This window comes from Bufo bufo, chromosome 5 (assembly GCF_905171765.1).
Source record: "Bufo bufo chromosome 5, aBufBuf1.1, whole genome shotgun sequence".
Lineage (NCBI taxonomy): Eukaryota > Metazoa > Chordata > Amphibia > Anura > Bufonidae > Bufo > Bufo bufo.
In genome coordinates this window covers 205028738-205049247 of record NC_053393.1, presented here as the reverse complement: position 1 = coordinate 205049247, position 20510 = coordinate 205028738, and the positions used below count along the sequence as shown (strand labels likewise).

Here is a 20510-nt window from a genome sequence, read left to right as displayed (position 1 = left end):
AGGGGTGCACAAACTTTTCTGGTTGGGGGGCACATTGTCAGACAGAAGGAATTCCAGGGGCTAAAAATAAAAGTTAAAGGGGTATTACAAACTGAAATACTCTATTTATGGCATATTGTACACACAGTATATACTATAAATTACACATCCAGAATTCCCGTCTAATGGGAGAATACATAAAAATGCATGTGAGTAGCCACAAGACAGACATACATGTCTGTCACCAGATGGTTGGGGGCCACACAGAATGATATCAAGGGTCGCTGGCCGCAGGTTGTGCACCCCTGATCTAGGGATAAGCAAGGTCTAGCCACTGGGAGAGAGTCACCGTTTCTGGGAGATGTAGTTCTGTGTATACAATCTGGAGTAGGGCAAATGTGTACCTTCACAGGGAGAACCAAGGGCAGTGGTACCAGCCCTGCCTATGGATTTGGGGGGCATAAACCAGGGTACCAGCCCTGCCTATGGATTTGGGGGGCATAGACGAGTAGCTCATGTGCCGAGTTATGCCTAGTGCAGTGCATTTCCATGTAAATGCCTGCCTCATACACCATTATGCCTTGCTTAAGACATAACAACGCATCACAAACCCAACAACATAGTAGATGATGCAATAATAGTTTTCTACTTAATTATTCATATCTATAAATATTTAATCTAAGGGATTAAAAGAGTTCCATGTATTGGCATATATTATAACACTGATAGACTTACTTCTATGATGGCCTTCATTACTAAGCCAGCTCCCTTTACAATAGCCATGGAAGGGTGCTACAAAAATGCAAGAACATGTTTCAAAATTAACAACTAAAACATTTGATGGATACAAAAATAATCTGCGTGAATAGACTATATATGTGGTTATACACATGTCAAAATAAGCCAAACCTGTCTCAGGATCAATTCTGTCTGTTCCTTTAAAGCAGGGATGCCCAACCTACGGCCCTCCAGCTGTTGTAAAACTACAACTCCCACCATGCCCTTCTGTAGGCTGACAGCAGTAGGCTGTCTGGGCATGCTGGTAGTTGTAGTTTTGTAACAGCTGGAGGGCCGCAGATCGAGCATCCCTGCTTTAAAGTGTACCTCCAGTTATATTTGCTGCCACAATGCCTCACCAATTGCACCACCAGCATTCCCCGTCGTATCCCCCGCCTTCAAACTTCTGGCAGTAGCCATAGTGGCATACATAACCGGAGGTACAGATAACCCATACAATTGTGTTTTCTTCCATTAAAGTGATCTTTATTCCCCAGTGTGTGCGTAACTTATTACAAGGTTAAAAATCTGAGCCATAAACTATAGAATCATCAAAGTACCTGAAAGAGTTTGAAAAGTGTTCTACCATTTGATGCTACCATCTCAAGCAGCATATCAAACTGCTGCCCTTCTGTTGTCTCGCTGTAGGGTGCGCAGAGGGCAAAAGTGAGGAAATCCAAGAGTGAACTGAGAACCAAAGCTCCAGTCCCATAATTCTAAAATCAGAAAAAAAAAGAATGATACGACATTCACAAAAAAATCTAAACATCAAATAAAAATGCTAATGCTGGAACGTCACAAATACACTGTGCGTTGTCACGTTTGTAGCGGCGACGCAGTGTAATCACAAGTGCTCATCCCATTCAAGAGACTGGAATAAGCACTTGTAATTACACTGCGCTGCTGAGACTTCCGAGACAATGCGCAGGGTAATCTTGAAAAGGAAGTAGCGCAGGCACAAGTGCCGCCTCCTCTTCAAACAGCTGCTGGGAGTTGCAAAACCAATCAGATAATGATGACCTATCCTGAGGTTAGGTCATCAATATCTACTGGCTGTGCAACCCCTTTAAAAAAGGCGCATTTGTGATCAATCATTATTAGACTTTTTTTATTTTTTTTATTTACGTAGAGCTTTGTATATTAATATTAATAATTTGTATATTAATGTGAATTAGATACTGTATGTTCCGCAATGCTTACTTACCACATAAGAATTAAATTTTTCTAGTAAGTTTTCCAGAAACTTTTTGGAAGAAAGAAGGGATGCTTTGTTCAGCTGCTCTTGCCTTAAGTCATAGTCATCATGCATTGGCTGGAAATGAAAAACATTGGGCATGGTAGAGACAGAACATTTAAAATGAGAGAAAAAAAAAGCCAGTCTAAATTATGTAAAATCTACAAAGTAGAACTCCACATAGGGTGTATTCTGCAAACGCAAAGTCTAACATATGTGTAATATAGCTTCGGGTGCAATTTTCTTTTTTTTTCAGTTAAGTTAAATTATTTGCAGTGTAATTGGGGTGCAGAAACCATCAGCAAGCAGGTCAACAACCACTGCTACTTGTTTCTTCTGCAGTCACAGCAAATCTGCACTTGCAAATTCACATTTGTGAGAATGTTGATTACAGCTGGCCATTCCCATAAGATATGTTGTGAATGGCAGAAAGGAATAAGCCGCTGCAAGAACCTCTTGTGGTGGTTTATCTGCCCAAAGTAAAAAGAAATCCAGCATGTTCAACCCTTCATTTCCCCAAGATCTGCTGATGAGATGGTGCTCTTTGCTGGAAGATAACTCTTTGCATATTCGTTTCCCATGGAACATTGCCAAATAAGTCTCCATAACACGGAGTAATTCCAGTAAGTCTCCATACAGGACTGTTCTCTTTAACCCCTTAAGGACCTCCGCCGTATATGTACGGCGGGAGTCGGTCTCTAGATATGGCGCACACTCGCTCATGCAGTGGGCGCCATAGCAGCCGGGTTTCTGCTATTTTAAATAGCAGAGACCTGCGCACATGTATGTGATCAGTTATAAGGCCCTTTACCCTTCAGATGCCAAGGTCAAATGTGACCACGGCATTTTTGCAGTCCGGAAGCGGAAATCACGCGCTTCCGCTCGAGTAACAGCGTTCCCCGACTGAGATCGGGAAACCCGTTACATCGCTGAAATAGCCTTAGGCAGGCTTCGGAGTGTATTTCAGGAATATACCAATACAGGCCACTAGGTGGAAGCATTGTATTGTTATATTGTAAATGAAGTGTTCAATGATGGCTATATAGCCATCAATGAACACAAGGGGCAATCTAATGATTGGCAGTTATTGTCACCCAAGGTGACTTAAAAAAAAAGGTTTTAAAAATATAAAAAAAAATAAAAAAAAACATAAAAGTTCAAATCACCCCCCTTTCCTTAAAATAAAAATACTTAACCAATAAAAAAAATAATCATGGGCATCGCCGTGTGCGGAAAATGCCCAAACAATTAAAATATAACAATATTAATGGCATACGGCAAATGGCGTAATGGGGAAAAAAATAAAAACTGCCAATTTGCCATTTTTTGTCACTTCACTTTTTATTAAAAAAAGATTAGGTAGTTGATCAAAAAGTCGCACACACTTCAAATTGGTATCACTGAAAAGAACAGATTGTCCCACAAAAAATTAGGCCTCACAGCCCCATACACATAACTACAAAAACGTTATAGGGGTCAGAATATGATTATAACATTTTTTTCTTCCTCAAAAAGGTTTAAAATTTTCTTTTCAGTATTAAAACGCAAGAAAAATTATAGATAACAGGTCAATTTAACGCATAGTTTACAGTGTAAAAAAATAAAAACCTACCGCATTTGGAAAAAAAATTCCACTTCCTACTACATGATATGCAACCGTAAATGGTGCCATTAGAAAGTACAACTTGTCCTACAAAAAATAAGCCCTTATAAGGCTATGTGAATGGAAAAATTAAAAAGTTAGGACTATGGGAAGGCAGGGAGTGAGAAACGAAAACGCAAAATTTAGGGGTTCTGAAGGGGTTAAAGGAGATTCAGACCCAGCTCAAGCTGCTTCCGAGACAAGCTTCTATGTCTGACACATTTTTTCTTGAGAATCAGACAAAAAAAAAAAAAAAGTATAACTAATTTCATGGAAAAGCTTTGCAAAAGGAAGTTCGCTATGCTCCATCACATGCTATTAAACATCAGACCAGCATAAACACATTCAGTATTATTAGAAAATTTTCTAACACAGGGATTTGACAAATCCATCTAAGGCTACTTTCACATTAGCGTTTTTTGCGGATCAGTCATGGATCTGCAAAAATGCTTCGGTTACCATAATACAACCGCATGCATCCGTCATGAACAGATTCGGTTGTATTATGTCTTCTATAGCCATGACTGACCAGTCATGAAGACCATTGAAAGTCAATGGGGGACGGATCTGTTTTCTATTGTGTCAGAGAAAACTGATCCATCCCCATTGACTTACATTGTGTGCCAGGACAGATCAGTCTTGCTCCGCCACCACATCGCGGACAGAGCGAAATGGTGTCCGCCTCCAGAGCGAAATGGTGACTGAACGGAGGCAAACTAATGCATTCTGAGCGGATCCTTTCCCATTCAGAATGCATTAGGGCAAAACTGATCAGTTTTGGACCGCTTTTGAGAGCCCATGATGGATCTCAGAAACAGAAAGCCAAAACGCTAGTGTGAAAGTAGTCTAAACCTAAAGGGCCCTTTACACAGGCTAAGAATCTTAAAGATAATCGCTAACGAGCGTTCACAAGTAGCGTTAGCGATCACCTGGTGGTGAAAATATACCAAATGAATGAGCGCACACAAAAATAGTCGTTGGTCGCCAGCAGATTGTGCTGTGTAAACATGATCTGCTGTTGACAAACAACGCTTCCTTTCCGGCAATCTGCTGCTCTATCGTCCCGTGTAAAGGGACCTTTACATTGAATTCATCAGGATAACATTATTTGGGGTGTGGGGGGATATTAGAAGAGCAGGCTACACAGTTCTTCCCAGCACGTAAAATCCGTGGACAAAAACCTAAGTGCCCTTTTAAACAGGCTGATAACGAGGCAGATAAATGCCCATCGTATGTCCACTGATCAAAGATCTGTCATTTGACTGCATCTTTTTTGAGGAACAAAAATCATCAGTTTTCAGAAGCACATTGCCCCGTGTAAACAGGGATACGCTGCGGGCACTCTATATCCAATGATAAAACTATTTACACTATATTACAAAATCAGAAGTCAAAGGGACCATAATCCCTTTTTCCCCCCAGATTTTTGCAAAATGCACACTAAATGTAGATTCATACACCTCTTAGGTGTCCTCCCTATCAAAATTAGCAACCCCATAGTGAGTCATATTTCAGAATGGTCAGAAATGGGCAAATCAAACATCTTAGCACTATACAGGTATATGCTGCTGTTTAGTTCACTACAAGGGAGCACATGCCAACACTTACACACATAAGAGCACAAAGCATATCAATAGCAGCATGGGTCACACCATCATTATTCCTCTTAAGGGCCTTCACTACTTTTACTCCCAGGCGTTCCCGAAACCTTCAAATCAAAGGAAACCAGCATTAACAGTATAGTCACAGGACGATGTATGCAGTAGACTATGAGATGAGGCAAACAGTTCTGTTTTAATGCAATTTGCTGAATTGAGACAACCTCTTTATCGTGTAGACAAAGTTAATACAAGGCACCTACTAATGTACTGCTATTGTTCATATTGCCTCCTTTGCTGGCTTGATTCATTTTTCCTCCACATTATACACTGCTCATATCCAGGTCTTACGGCCACTGCTGCAGCACAGATATGAGGTGGCTGGGATGGGAGCTTCTGCGCATGCATGCCTATGTCCGCTCCCATGGTCCCGGCCAACAAAGAGGCTGGCACTTTTTCCTATAGTGTACAAGCACGACCACCACTGATGGATTGCATGGTGACTGCAACCATGGAAAAAGGCAGTGTATAATGTGATGAAAAAAAATCAAGCCAGCAAAGGAGGTCATATAGTCAAATCACAATGCATTAGTAAGTCCATTGTATTAAAGGAGTTGTCTGGGCTTTTAATATTGATGACCTACCCTCAGGATCAGCTGCATGAGGAAACAGCGCATGCAGTGTGCACATGCCGTCTCCCTTTTCTCTTCCTCTTCGCTGCTGATTCGGAATAGACAGCAATGGTGAGCCGGAAGAGATAAGGGAGACAAAATATGTACACTGCGCCCTCCTCCTCAAACAGCTGATCAGCTAGGGTGCACGCCGATCTGATATTGTTGACCTATCCTGAGAATAGGTCAACAATATTAAAAGTCCAAACAACCCCTTTAACTAAGAATGCCATTTGCTGAACCACTTGAATGTATAAAACCAATAACCTTCACTGCAGCCTCTGCAAGTGTACGGATATACACTCACCTAAAAAAATATTAGGAACACCATACTAATACGGTGTTGGACCCCCTTTTGCCTTCAGAACTGCCTTAATTCTACTTGGCATTGATTCAACAAGGTGCTGATAGCATTCTTTAGAAATGTTGACCCATATTGATAGGATAGCATCTTGCAGTTGATGGAGATTTGAGGGATGCACATCCAGGGCACGAAGCTCCCGTTCCACCACATCCCAAAGATGCTCTATTGGGTTGAGATCTGGTGACTGTGGGGGCCATTTTAGTACAGTGAACTAATTGTCATGTTCAAGAAACCATTTTGAAATGATTCGAGCTTTGTGACATGGTGCATTATCCTGCTGGAAGTAGCCATCAGAGGATGGGTACATGGTGGTCATGAAGGGATGGACATGGTAAGAAACAATGCTCAGGTAGCCCGTGGCATTTAAACGATGCCCAATTGGCACTAAGGGGCCTAAAGTGTGCCCAGAAAACATCCCCCACACCATTACACCACCACCACCAGCCTGCACAGTGGTAACAAGGCATGATGGATACATGTTCTCATTCTGTTTACGCCAAATTCGGACTCTACCATTTGAATGTCTCAACAGAAATCGAGACTCATCAGACCAGGCAACATTTTTCCAGTCTTCAACAGTCCAATTTTGGTGAGCTCGTGCAAATTGCAGCCTCTTTTTCCTATTTGTAGTGGAGATGAGTGGTACCCGGTGGGGTCTTCTGCTGTTGTAGCCCATCCGCCTCAAGGTTGTGCGTGTTGTGGCTTCACAAATGCTTTGCTGCATACCTCGGTTGTAACGAGTGGTTATTTCAGTCAACGTTGCTCTTCTAACAGCTTGAATCAGTTGGCCCATTCCCCTCTGACCTCTAGCATCAACAAGGCATTTTCGCCCACAGGACTGCCGCATACTGGATGTTTTTCCCTTTTCACACCATTCTTTGTAAACCCTAGAAATGGTTGTGCGTGAAAATCCCAGTAACTGAGCAGATTGTGAAATACTCAGACCGGCCCGTCTGGCACCAACAACCATGCCACGCTCAAAATTGCTTAAATCACCTTTCTTTCCCATTCTGACATTCAGTTTGGAGTTCAGGAGATTGTCTTGACCAGGACCACCCCCCTAAATGCATTGAAGCAACTGCCATGTGATTAGTTGACTAGATAATTGCATTAATGAGAAATAGAACAGGTGTTCCTAATAATTCTTTAGGTGAGTGTATTTAGGTGTCACTTCAATGCAGATGGTGATAAATCAAAGGGATCCAGAAACACACCTAGAGATGCCATCCTGATGATTTTCATTCCATAGATCTCAGCACATGTTTTGTGCCTGAACATTTGCATCACCTAGACTACTGATTTTGACAATCTTATTGAATGTCTATAAACATTATTATTATTATGTACATGCATAAATGTAAAAATGCTTCACCACCGGGTGCCTCGAGGCATTGAATGTAGGTAGTGCCAGTTATTGACAGTGGCTGAGACAGAGCCGCTAATGGATTTCATTTACTTGACAATTTTTTTTACCTCCATTTACAAATCAATGAAGACCGGGAAACACTGTATCAATTATCATTAGGTCATCCTGGCTGAACGTCTATATTACAGTAGGCAAACTACAGCTGCCCATAGATGCAAATGTATGCCCCCTGATAGGACATGAATTGATAGCTTGTAAAAACCTAAACATCTGTTGGAGAAACTGTAATTTCCCAAATATACAAATGTTTTTTTTCTGTGGGTAATAAACGTAGCCAGACCCATGTGTTCCACAAGGTGGAGCAGATAGCAGATTGGTGGAAACACTTGTCTTTAGTACCAAAAACCTAACAGTTATTATTACCCATAGTAACATCAGGGTTTGATCCATTGTTCCTGAAATTTCAAATAGCAAATCTGTCAAGCAATGTACACACATAGGGACAAGGAATGTGCCAAAGCATAACCAGGCAGCTTTAACCTGAAAATATGAAATGTCTACAGGATTCCCGGAGGTTTTCCTCAGGATAGGTCATCAATATAATTGATGGAGAGCAGACCCCTGACAACACTGCCAATCAGCTTTTGGGTGGGGCACAGAGCTGTAGGGCTCTTCTTCGGCCTGTGACGTCACATCTATAAGTCACATGCGCTCCCTGTAGGTCAGTCCAATTTAAGGGAATGTGGCTGAGCTGCAATACTATGCACAGCTGCTATACAAAGTATTTAATATGAAGAAGTTGCATCGCTGAAGCTCTTTAAACAACTGATCGGCATAGTGTCGGGAGTCTTACCACCATTGATCTGGTACCGATTACCTATACTGAACAGTCACTTCACCTCCTGGTCCTGTGTTGCTGAGGACACCGTGAAATACCGGTAGCAAGTGGATTAAAATATCTACTAAGAACCTATTGCTTATTTTTTATTTTTATTTTGCCTAGTACAATACTTAAAGTTCAATTTATAAAAGCTAGAACTGCATATAGACTTGTGTTTTCCGGGTTTTCCTGGTTGCTGAGTCAGCTCCTGACTCCTGAGGTGGGATGGGGGGCAAAGGGTGGCACAACAGGCATGTAGCTATTACTTAGTATTCGAAGTTGGGTGATCTCGTTGCAGAGATTCTGTGTTGTGTGTGTGGCCCTAGTCTAAAAAGTGGACTTTTTTTTCTAAAATTGTGTTAATATTTTGATTGATGGAAATCTTCTTAAATAACTTGTTAATAACAATTTACTTACATTATATAACGCAGTCATGTGACCACTTTGTCATGGACTCTGCTAGAGGGAGAGTTATCAAGACTGGCACTTTCTGATATGCACACGCCTTGTCCTAAATTAAGCGCATTCTCCTGCAGTCAGTGTGCCTAACCAGAAATCTATGCAGCTGCCGTAGATTTCGGCCTTCATTTACACAAAGATAAATTTGTCACAGTGGCTGAGCACGCCCCCTTCCCTTGCCATGCCCCTTTCAGAAAAGTGGCGACGGCGGCCAAAAGTGGCAGATGCGACAATTTTTTAAAAAGTCACAGTAAAAAAACTTGCAACTGCGACTTTTTAACTCCACTTTTGAGGGCGCACAGGGAATAATAAATCTCCCCTTAAAGGGGTTTTCACATCACATACAATGAAGGCATATCGCTAGGATATGCCCCTATTGTCTGATAGGTGCAGGTCCCACCTCTGCGACCCACACCTACAACGAGAACGGAGCGGGGAAATGAATGGAGGGCCACACTGCGTATATGCAGCCGTCCCCCATTAATTCCATGGGGCCGCCAAAAATAGCCAAGCGCTGGCTCAGCTATTTCCATCTACCCCATAGAAATGAATGGGGGTAGGGGTCACGTGTGCGCGGTGCGCTCCCATTCACTTGCATGGGAGCATCGGGGAGCAGCGCTTAGTGGTGGACGGACCCTGGGAAACCAGGGGGTCCTCCAGCCACCACTCTCCCCGCTTCGTTCTCCTTGTAGGTGGGGGTCCCGGAGGTGGGACCCACACCTATCAGACAATGGGGGCATATCGCTAGGATATGCCCCCATTGTATGTGATGGGAATGCCCCTTTAAGTGCCAATAAGTCAGTAATGGTACAGTGAGAAGAACTCGGAGAAGGATGAGATGGCTTAACCTCTGTAAATTATTTAGTGTAAAAGTCCAAGTAAGACGTCTGACCGCATGTGGGGCCTTGGGCGGATAGTACAGCAGCAGAAGACATTGTGATACACTGCTTACTTTGGTAGCTGAGTAAAGGCCAGGAATCCGGCTTTTGAAGCCACCAAACGCCTGACTGCCTGGAACTGGCTTTCCAGCTCTGCACTGGACGCGGTCTGGTCTCCTTCTTGGGAAAGCAAGGATGTAATGGCATTATTAATTAACTTCTCCTTGTTTTCAGAGAACAGGCCCTGACAGGAATAGATGATAAAAACATGTCAGCCAAACACAAAGGAACACAATTTTAGCATTCCATTTCTTAGGAGGAAGAAAAAGAGACAACCTAAGTGCAAAGTACACTAGTAGAGAGGTTATATTACTGTATGTAATAGCAACAGTCAGGAGGCAGAGGCACTTTAAACAAAGCCATAAAACACTAATGTGAACTGCTGCTACAAATTTTCTTTATAGTTAGAATTGAGACACAGTACCTGGAAGCAGTATAGTCAGAGCCTAAAAGAGTAACTAAACTTTTGAATCAAATTTTAATAAGATGTTCCTAATGCCATAATAACACTTTTTCTAATATACTTTATTAATGCTCGTATTTATAATACACTCCCCCCCCCCCCCCAAAGCGCACCATTTCCTGTGTGCTTTAAATTTACATTTCTGTACAACGCTGACTGCTCAATGGTGTAGGAAGTACAGAGATAATATTTTATGAATGGGGCTGCAGCGTATTGAGTACAGGTAGGAGCACACATTGATGCTTCTGCCCGTGCCCCCGGAGGTTTACTAAATGCTGGCATAGCACATGGGTACCCTGTACCCATGTGCTAAGCCACGATTAGCTGAACGGAGAGGGCTCCTGCCTGCTTTTGCAAAGTTAAGAGTCCTGCATGTCAGCTCTTAGCTTAGCGGAGCAGGCAGAAGCAAGAGCCCTCTCCGCTAATCCTGAGTACCCATGTGCTTTGTTAGTAAACCTCCAGGGGGCATGGGCAGGAGCAGCAATGTGCGCTCCTGCCCATACTCCCTGCGCTGCGGACCCATTCATAAAATGTAATCTCCGTACACCGCTGATCAGTCAGCGGTGTACAGAAATGTCAATGTTAAGCACACAGGAAATGGTGCGCTTTGGGGGAGGGGTGAAGGGAATTAAAAACACAAAAAGCATTACTAAAATATATTAGAAAAAGTGTTACTATGGCATTAGGACCATCTTTTTAAAATTTTATTCAGAAGTTTAAGTACTCTTTAAGTACTTACAGTTGCAAGAAAAAGTATGTGAACCCTTTGGAAGGATATGGATTTCCACACAAATTGGCCATAAAATGTGATCTGATCTTCATCTAAGTCACAACAATAGACAATCACAGTCTGCTTAAACTAATAACAAACAAAGAATTAAATGTTACCATGTTTTTATTGAACACACCATTTAAACATTCACAATGCAGGTGGAAAAAGTATGTGAACCCTTGGATTTAATAACTGGTTGAACCTCCTTTTGCAGCAATAACTTCAACCAAACGTTTCCTGTAGTTGCAGATCAGAAGTGCACAACGGTCAGGAGTAATTCTTGACGATTCCTCTTTACAGAACTGTTTCAGTTCAGCAATATTCTTGGGATGTCTGGTGTGAATCGCTTTCTTGATGTCATGCCACAGCATCTCAATCGGGTTGAGGTCACGACTTTGACTGGGCCACTCCAGAAGGCGTATTTTCTTCTGTTTAAGCCATTCTGTTGTTAATTTACTTATATGCTTTGGGTCGTTGTCCTGTTGCAACACCCATCTTCTGTTGAGCTTCAGCTGGTGGACAGATGGCCTTAAGTTCTCCTGCAAAATGTCTTAATATACTTGAGAATTCTTTTTTCCTTTGATGATAGCAATCCGTCCAGGCCCTGTCGCAGCAAAGCAGCCCCAAACCATGATGCCCCCACCACCATACTTCACAGATGGGATGAGGTTTTGATGTTGGTGTGCTTTGCCTCTTTTTCTCCACACATAGTGTTGTGTGTTTCTTCCAAACAACTCAACTTTGGATTCATCTGTCCACAGAATATTTTGCCAGTACTGCTGTGGAACATCCAAGTGCCCTTGTGCAAACTGTAAACGTGCAGCAATGTTTTTATTGGACAGCAGTGGCTTCCTCTGTGGTATCCTCCCATGAAATCCATTCTTGTTTAGTGTTTTACGTATCGTAGATTCGCTAACAGGTATGTTAGCATATGCCAGAGACTTTTGTAAGTCTTTAGCTGACACTCTAGGATTCTTCTTCACCTTATTGAGCAGTCTGCGCTGTGCTCTTGCAGTCATCTTTACAGGAAGGCTACTCCTAGGGAGAGTAGCAGCAGTGCTGAACTTTCTCCATTTATAGACAATTTGTCTTACCGTGGACTGATAAACAGCAAGGCTTTTGGAGATAATTTTATAACCCTTTCCAGCTTTATGCAAGTTAACAATTCTTAATAGTAGGTCTTCTGAGAGCTCTTTTGTGCGAGGCATCATTCACATCAGGCAATGTTTCTTGTGAAAAGAAAACCCAGAACTGGTGTGTGTTTTTTTATAGGGCAGGGCAGCTGTAACCAACACCTCCAATCTCATCTCATTGATTGGACTCCAGTTGGCTGACAACTCACTCTAATTAGCTCTTGGAGATGTCATTAGTCTAGGAGTTCACATACTTTTTCCACCTGCACTGTGAATGTTTGCATGGTGTGTTCAATAAAAACATGGCAACATTTAATTCTTTGTGTGTTATTAGTTTAAGCAGACTGTTATTGTCTATTGTTGTGACTTAGATGAAGATCAGATCACATTTTATGACCAATTTGTGCAGAAATCCATATAATTCCAAAGGGTTCACATACTTTTTCTTGCAACTGTAAGAGTTTAAACCCCATAGATGTGCTAATTTAAAATATCTCCCCATCATGGCAGGGCAGGGGTGCTTACAGGGGTTTTCTGGGAGTTCAGTACTGATGGCCTGTCCTCACCTAGACCATGTGACTAATGAACATGATGTCACAGGCTTAGGAAGAGGCCTTCAGCGCTCATAATCTCTTCAAACAGCTTATTGGAAGGAGTGACAGGAGTCAGACCCCCACCAATCAGATATTCCTGACCTATCCTTAACCATCAATATTTTACTCCCAGAAAACCACTTTGAAGTTATGTTTTAGAAGTGCACACACCATGTGCTAGGGATAAATCGAAATAAAACATTTTAGTTTACTGTGCAGTCTCTCGTCACCTTAGATAACCCTTTTAAGAATAGGATTTATCCATCTTTGTTCAAACTTTGTCATTTACTCTCTTTATAACAAAAATACATTTTAAATCATTTTCATACTGGAAACACCCAATAAGCAATTTCTATGACTAATACGCCAGGAGCATGCTTTATTTATTATGCATTAGAAGATGTATTAATATCCTGATGGAGGATTTTACTTCACAATATCTACTTCAGGATTTTCATCATGCACCATTCATTTTTATAAAAACAGCTGTCAGATATTCAGGTTAACACTACTATAGCCTTGATAAATGTATTTTTCTACTTCATGCTTCAAATGACAGCACATCCAGCAATATGACTACTGTACATGGCTAACTGTAATTACAATATCAGAGGGTCATGGTTCTAATAAAAGGGGTTTCTCGGATAGCTCATGACTAAGTATAGGTCATCAATATCTATGTTTGCTGTATATGCCCGAAGCATAATTAATGTACACCGCAAACATGGTGTGAATACAGCCTTAGGGCTAATGCACAAGTATTTTTTTGCGGATCGGATGCGGACCCCATTCACTTTAATGGGGCCACAAAATATGCGGCCCCACTAAATATATGGAAAGGATAGGGCAGTTCTATAGAGGGCAAGACGTTCCATTCCTCAAAGTGCAGAACACACGCAGCCAATTTGAAGACCGCAAAAACGGCTATGGCTGTGTGCATGACGGACAGGAATAGGGCATGTTCTATCGTTTTTGCGGGACTGTGGAACGGACATAAGGATACGGAAAGCACATGGTGTGCCGTCTGCTTTTTTTGTGCCCCCACTGAAATGAATGCATCCAATCCGCAAACAATGCGGACCAAAAATAGTGTAAATGGGGGCTTATAATGTCTGATTGGACCTTGTATGTGTGTTATTACTGCAGATCTGCTGTACACACTTAACAAGCCTTTATATAAAACATATAGAAAATGATTTAATAAACTATGTCTTATACTTAGTATTGTTTGGTAGGCACACTTTCATACAGGAATTGTATTTATATATTTCATTTGTTTCATTAAAAAGTATTTGATAAACAGAATACAAATAAGCAATCAAATAGGTGAAAACCAATATGATACAATAAATATAGATGTATAGATGATAAATATAGTTGTTTGGATTTAGTTTCTATACCGCTATGGGTATTTGTAATATCTTGATATAATCTATTTATTTCATTTTGTTGGTTTAAGAGAAACACTGAGGCCAGATATATGATCCAGTGAGGGTTTTAGATGTGATCAAGAGTTCAAGACAATTATTGACCCTCAGGCCCACAATTTAGGGGCTTTAAAAGAAAGGAAAGGACTACTAGTCCAACATTCAAGCTTCTGATGAAGGAGTGAGGACACTCCGAAACGCGTTTGACATTAAATATATGGGCATGCATAATTGCCAATATAGTCCAAGAATATAGGAGACCGATTTATATTTGTTGCTTGCAAAATCGCCAGAGGAAAGATCAAGCCTGAGAAAATTTCACAATCGAATCAGGTATTGGAGCTCATTCAAGCTTACCCAAGCAGAGGTGTAGTGTGCACGTGAGACGCCAGAAGACACTCCATTAGGTGGAGGTATTTTAAAACAGACAGCCCTCACAAGAGATGCGCGGACATCATGTGGGGACGCCACAATACCAGCCCACAAGAGCGCCTGAAATGTGTTACTGAACAGACTACAGATAAGTAAAACGGAACAGTATCAGTATAACTGAACACACCTACTGGGCAATAAGGAGATTTATATCAATGATTTGGTATATATTCCTCACTACCAACAATTTATGTAAAAGAAGTGAGATTAATCTCCTATATAGTATAAAAGAATATTTTTAACACCCAAGCTTCTGCAAATATCAATTAACTCTATATCCTTGAAATTAATATGAACTAACATCAATTGAGAACTAATCCCATGAATAAGATTGATATTTCTGGATCATAATCTACAATTCATTTTTTTTATATTTTTTATGCAATAATTTATTTGGGGGGGGGGGTTTACTGATTTTGTTGTATGAATTATATGTTTTATATGCCTTATAGAGGGGTACTACTGTACAAGAGTGACGCTGATCTATGGAAGGACACACATAGTGTGGGGATCCCATACACCACTGACAAATCAGTAGATTGTATATTATAATATTAATTAGATTGTTTATCAAATACTTTTTAATAAAATATACGTTTTTAGACAACAAATGAAATATATGAATACAATTCCTGTATGAAAGTGTGCTACCGGACAATTGGTGGGTAAGCCATTGGTTGGAGCACCTTAGTCCATTGTGAAGAGTGAGCCGCTTTTATACATTTCAAATTCTATATCTTATACTTACATCTTGTGTTACTGCATGTAGAACTCCACTGTAAGAGATGTTGGAATTGAACCTAAAAACTGCATCTGCAAAGACTCCATCTGTAAAACAATACAGATAAAATGTGGGGCGCCAAATTAGAAACAGAGTGAAAATGATCAATTCATTCATGCACTAGATCATTTCATTCTCACTTCCAATGGTGGGTTAACAAATGAATTTTAAAAAGAGCCTATCATAAGAAATAACTTTTTTTTTTTTACAGAGGGGGAGATTTATCAAAACTGGTGGAAAAAAAAAATAATGGCTTAGTTGCCCAGAGCAACCAATCAAATCAGATTGATCCTTTCATTTTTTAAAGAGAGGATGGATAAGACAAACTGTGGTAATGTAGCCAACTGCATACAAGTGCTCCTGCTCACTAGCCACATCCCCACCCTCCTCTCTGTACTTCATGTCTCCTCATGAACTCCATTCCTACAGAGATTCAGCTAAAGATCTTATTAGCTGTAGACAAATAGAACAGAGAGGAGGATGAGGCAGTTCTTTAGCTCAGTGTTGTGAAGTAACTTGTCCTGCTGTGTGATTAGGACAGGTTTTGTCTGTACTGATAGGACGGCACCCATTTTATTTCCCCTGATGATTACTCCCCAGACAAAACGAGCCACTTTAATTTGTGAAAGGTATTTTGGAATGTATTTATGATAAAGTAATATTCAAGTATTTTCAGTAATTTTATTTTATTAATTCCCAGAGAGTCTTTTTAAAGAACCTCACGTTCATGTTTATAAATTTTGCATGGCAGCAATAGACTAAAGGGGCTGTCCAGCCTTTAGTAAGTGAAATCCTATCCTCAGGACAGCTCATTACTAGCTGATTAGATCATTTACTAAATGCTAGACAACCCTTTTAATGTATCATATGTTGATGTGTGGTTTATGTCCTTTTATTCTACAGTTGTTATTTTAGATGTACAGTCGTGGCCAAAAGTTTTGAGAATTACATAAATATTGGAAATTGGAAAAGTTTTTATAATAGCAATTTGCATATACTCAAGAATGTTATGAAGAGTGATCAGATGAATTGCATAGTCCTTCTTTGCCATGAAAATGAACTTAATCCCAAAAAAACCTTTCCACTGCATTTCATTGCTGTCATTAAAGGACCTGCTGAGATCATTTCAGTAATCGTCTTGTTAACTCAGGTGAGAATGTTGACGAGCACAAGGCTGGAGATCATTATGTCAGGCTGATTGGGTTAAAATGGCAGGCTTGACATGTTAAAAGGAGGGTGATGCTTGAAATCATTGTTCTTCCATTGTTAACCATGGTGACCTGCAAAGAACCGCGTGCAGCCATCATTGCGTTGCATAAAAATGGCTTCACAGGCAAGGATATTGTGGCTACTAAGATTGCACCTCAATTAACAATTTATAGGATCATCAAGAACTTCAAGGAAAGAGGTTCAATTCTTGTTAAGGAGGCTTCAGGGCGTCCAAGAAAGTCCAGCAAGCGCCAGGATCGTCTCCTAAAGAGGATTCAGCTGCGGGATCGGAGTGCCACCAGTGCAGAGCTTGCTCAGGAATGGCAGCAGGCAGGTGTGAGCGCATCTGCACGCACAGTGAGGCGAAGACTTTTGGAGAATGGCTTGGTGTCAAGAAGAGCAGCAAAGAAGCCACTTCTCTCCAAACAAAACATCAGGGACAAATTGATCTTCTGCAGAAAGTATGGTGAATGGACTGCTGAGGACTGAGGCAAAGTCATATTCTCCGATGAAGCCTCTTTCCGATTGTTTGGGGCATCTGGAAAAAGGCTTGTCCGGAGAAGAAAAAGGTGAGCGCTACCATCAGTCCTGTGTCATGCCAACAGTAAAGCATCCTGAGACCATTCATGTGTGGGGTTGCTTCTCATCCAAGGGAGTGGGCTCACTCACAATTTTGCCCAAAAACACAGCCATGGATAAAGAATGGTACCAAAACACCCTCCAACAGCAACTTCTTCCAACAATCCAACAACAGTTTGGTGAAGAACAATGCATTTATCAGCACGAGGGAGCACCGTGCCATAAGGCAAAAGTGATAACTAAGTGGCTCGGGGACCAAAACGTTGATAGTTTGGGTCCTTGGCCTGGAAACTCCCCAGATCTTAATCCCATTGAGAACTTGTGGTCAATTCTCAAGAGGCGGGTGGACAAACAAAAACCCACTAATTCTTACAAACTCCAAGAAGTGATTATGAAAGAATGGGTAGCTATCAGTCAGGAATTGGCCCAGAAGTTGATTGAGAGCATGCCCAGTCGAATTGCAGAGGTCCTGAAAAAGAAGGGCCAACACTGCAAATACTGACTCTTTGCATAAATGTCATGTAATTGTCAATAAAAGCCTTTGAAACGTATGAAGTGCATGTAATTTTTTTTCACTACATCACAGAAACAACTGAAACAAAGATCTAAAAGCAGTTTAGCAGCAAACTCTGTGAAAACTAATATTTGTGTCATTCTCAAAACTTTTGGCCACGACTGTACAGCAGACAGAAATTTCCATCTCTCTGCAGCTTTTATATCTGAATCCGAGCTGCTCTTCCTGGTGTAATGCAAGAGTTGTGCTCCCACACTCCGAGCCAAACATCTCGCCACTTCTGCCTCACGTCTGACAGCATGTGGTCTTACAGAATCTGTCCTACTCCTCTATGTTTTCTATATATTGTGTGTTAATCCAGCTGAATTTTTTTTTACGACTGAAGTTTTTTCTGCAGGCAGGACGACAACATATATTACATATACTCCTGGTTTGTGCTAAGAAAAATATGATTTTGACTTAGGCCGGGTTCACACGAATGTGTGTGACCCGTGCCTGTGCTGCGGCCCGCAAATTGCGGGCCGCAATGCACGATCGCCAGCCGTAGGTCAGCCGCATCGGATCGCTGACCCATACACTTTAATGGGTCCGCGATCCGCCCGTTCTGCAAAAAGATAGGACATGTTCTAACTTTTTGCGGAACGGAAGTACGGGACACAACCCCATGGAAGCACTCTGTAGTGCTTCCGAGGGGTCCCGTTCCGTAATTCCGGATTTGCGGACCCATTGAAGTCAATGGGTCCGCATCCGTGATGCGGAATGCACACGGAACTGTGGCCGTGTATTGCGGCCCGCAATACGGCCATGGATCACACACGTTCGTGTGAACTAGGCCTTACACTGCAGTGGAAATCATTCCTAAAATGTATTCATTATGTAAGAGATGATTATGTCTACTTACTTGGAGGAGAAGCAAGAAATCTCAAGTGAAGACTTTCCACCTCTTCGTCCACAGGTACACTCATGAGACCCCATCGTTGGCCTCTCTGTGTTGGAGTCATTTTGACACAGACATCCCTATTGCCGGAAGCTCTGACCCCATCTAAAAGGCTTGCCAACAAGGAATCTCTGGGAATAAATATCTTCACAGTGAAATTCAGACCTGTTTAAAGGGTTTTTGTCACCAGAATTAACCCTATTAAACTAGCTGACATTAGCGATGTCGCCCCCGTTACTGCAGAAATATAACTTTTATAATATGCTAATTAGCCTCTAGGAGCAGGGAGGGCGTTGCCACTGCTCCTAGAGGCTCCGTTCTCCCACCTCTGGCCATGCTCTGCTACACTAGATTGAAAGGGCCAGGCAGTGTTGGTCTCCTACTGGCGGCCCTGTATGCCTTGTAAATCTCGCGCCTGCGCCGTCCCGTTCAGTATTCATCGCAGGCACAGTGAGTGAAGGGCGCTCGCTGGCTGCCTCACTGCGCCTGTGCCGAATACTGTACGGCGCACAGGGCCTGCAGTTGGAGGTGAAGGCTGCCTGGCCCTGTCAATCTAGTGTAGCAGGGCATGGCCCGAGGTGGGAGAATGGAGCGTCTAGGAGCAGGGACAACTCCCCCCTGCACCTAGAGGCTAATTAGCATATTATAAAAGTTATATTTCTGGAGTAATGGGGGCATAGATAAAAGTAGGAATAGGCTAGTTAGGTTCAGCTGACATTAGCACATCGCTAATGTCAGCTAGTTTAATAGGGTTAATTCTGATGACAGAAACCCTTTAAGTTCTTTGGCTTCATTTTATTACTAATCTTTGGAACTTAATTATTTGTATTTTTTTTTGCAATCTGGATACTGAATAACAGGAATTCTAACGAGGTACATATACATAGTGCATCCATTAAGTCCTTTTCTTTAAATCACCATATTTGGTTGGTTATATCACACTGTAAATTCACAAGAAGAAAAAGGAATTCCAGAAATGTTTTACTATTAACACGGTTATCCATTAAAAAGTATTTATCACCTACCCATCACCCATTGTGAAGATTCTGACCACTGAGATGACCACCAGTGATCCCAAGAGGGGTAGTCAGCATGTTGATCTAATGTTCCATTCACCTCTATGGGACAGACAGCACTCAGGATAAGTGATAAATACTTTTATGTGGTATAACCATCTTTAAAGGCATGACATGACCTTAGTGAAAATAGGTTGAAAACTTAAAAGTAAAAAGGATGATACCTTTCAGTTGACGAGTATGTCCGAATTTGACCTCTAATGAATTCAATGGTAAAAAGTTGTGGATTTTCTGGATTGTACACAAGTGCAAAAATCTAGATGAAAAAAAATAAAAAATAAAATAATAATCACAAGTATTGTAGGAGATATGTCACCCTCAGATACCAGGTATACCATATGATAGTTTAAAGGGGTTGTCTGGGTTTAGAGCTGAACCCGGACATATCCCCTTCTTCACCCAGGCAGGCTCTCTGAGTTGAGCATCAAGCTCTTCAAGATCCAGTATTTAAACTTGTTAGTCAAAGTGAAATTAGCTATTTTCCAAACCAATTAGTTCATTAAACGTATATAATTTATGAGCCTTTGATTTTCTCTGGAAAAGAACTGCAGTAAAATACACTTAGAGTATGTAGCCAAGCTGGCAAAGCCAGGTTAAAAATCGATGACACGCATTTGCTTCAGATGCAGTACATGGAAGAACCTGCAGTTCACCCCTGCTGTTTAACAGCGTTCCAGTGATATTTA

At 41.4% G+C, this 20510-nt stretch overlaps 1 protein-coding gene across 1 annotated transcript in view; it reads right to left on the bottom strand.

The window, feature by feature from the left end:
* The window catches only part of DNAJC13 (DnaJ heat shock protein family (Hsp40) member C13), a 242223-nt gene that overhangs the window by 129801 nt on the left and 91912 nt on the right, over positions 1-20510 (bottom strand). Inside the window, exons 9-16 of the mRNA XM_040433922.1 lie at positions 19989-20080; positions 18713-18879; positions 15477-15556; positions 9923-10092; positions 5241-5340; positions 1961-2068; positions 1317-1472; positions 715-771 (exon numbers count right to left, since the gene is read on the bottom strand). Of these exons, the coding sequence (XP_040289856.1) occupies positions 715-771; positions 1317-1472; positions 1961-2068; positions 5241-5340; positions 9923-10092; positions 15477-15556; positions 18713-18879; positions 19989-20080 (930 nt within the window). The remainder of the gene's footprint in view (positions 1-714; positions 772-1316; positions 1473-1960; positions 2069-5240; positions 5341-9922; positions 10093-15476; positions 15557-18712; positions 18880-19988; positions 20081-20510) is intronic.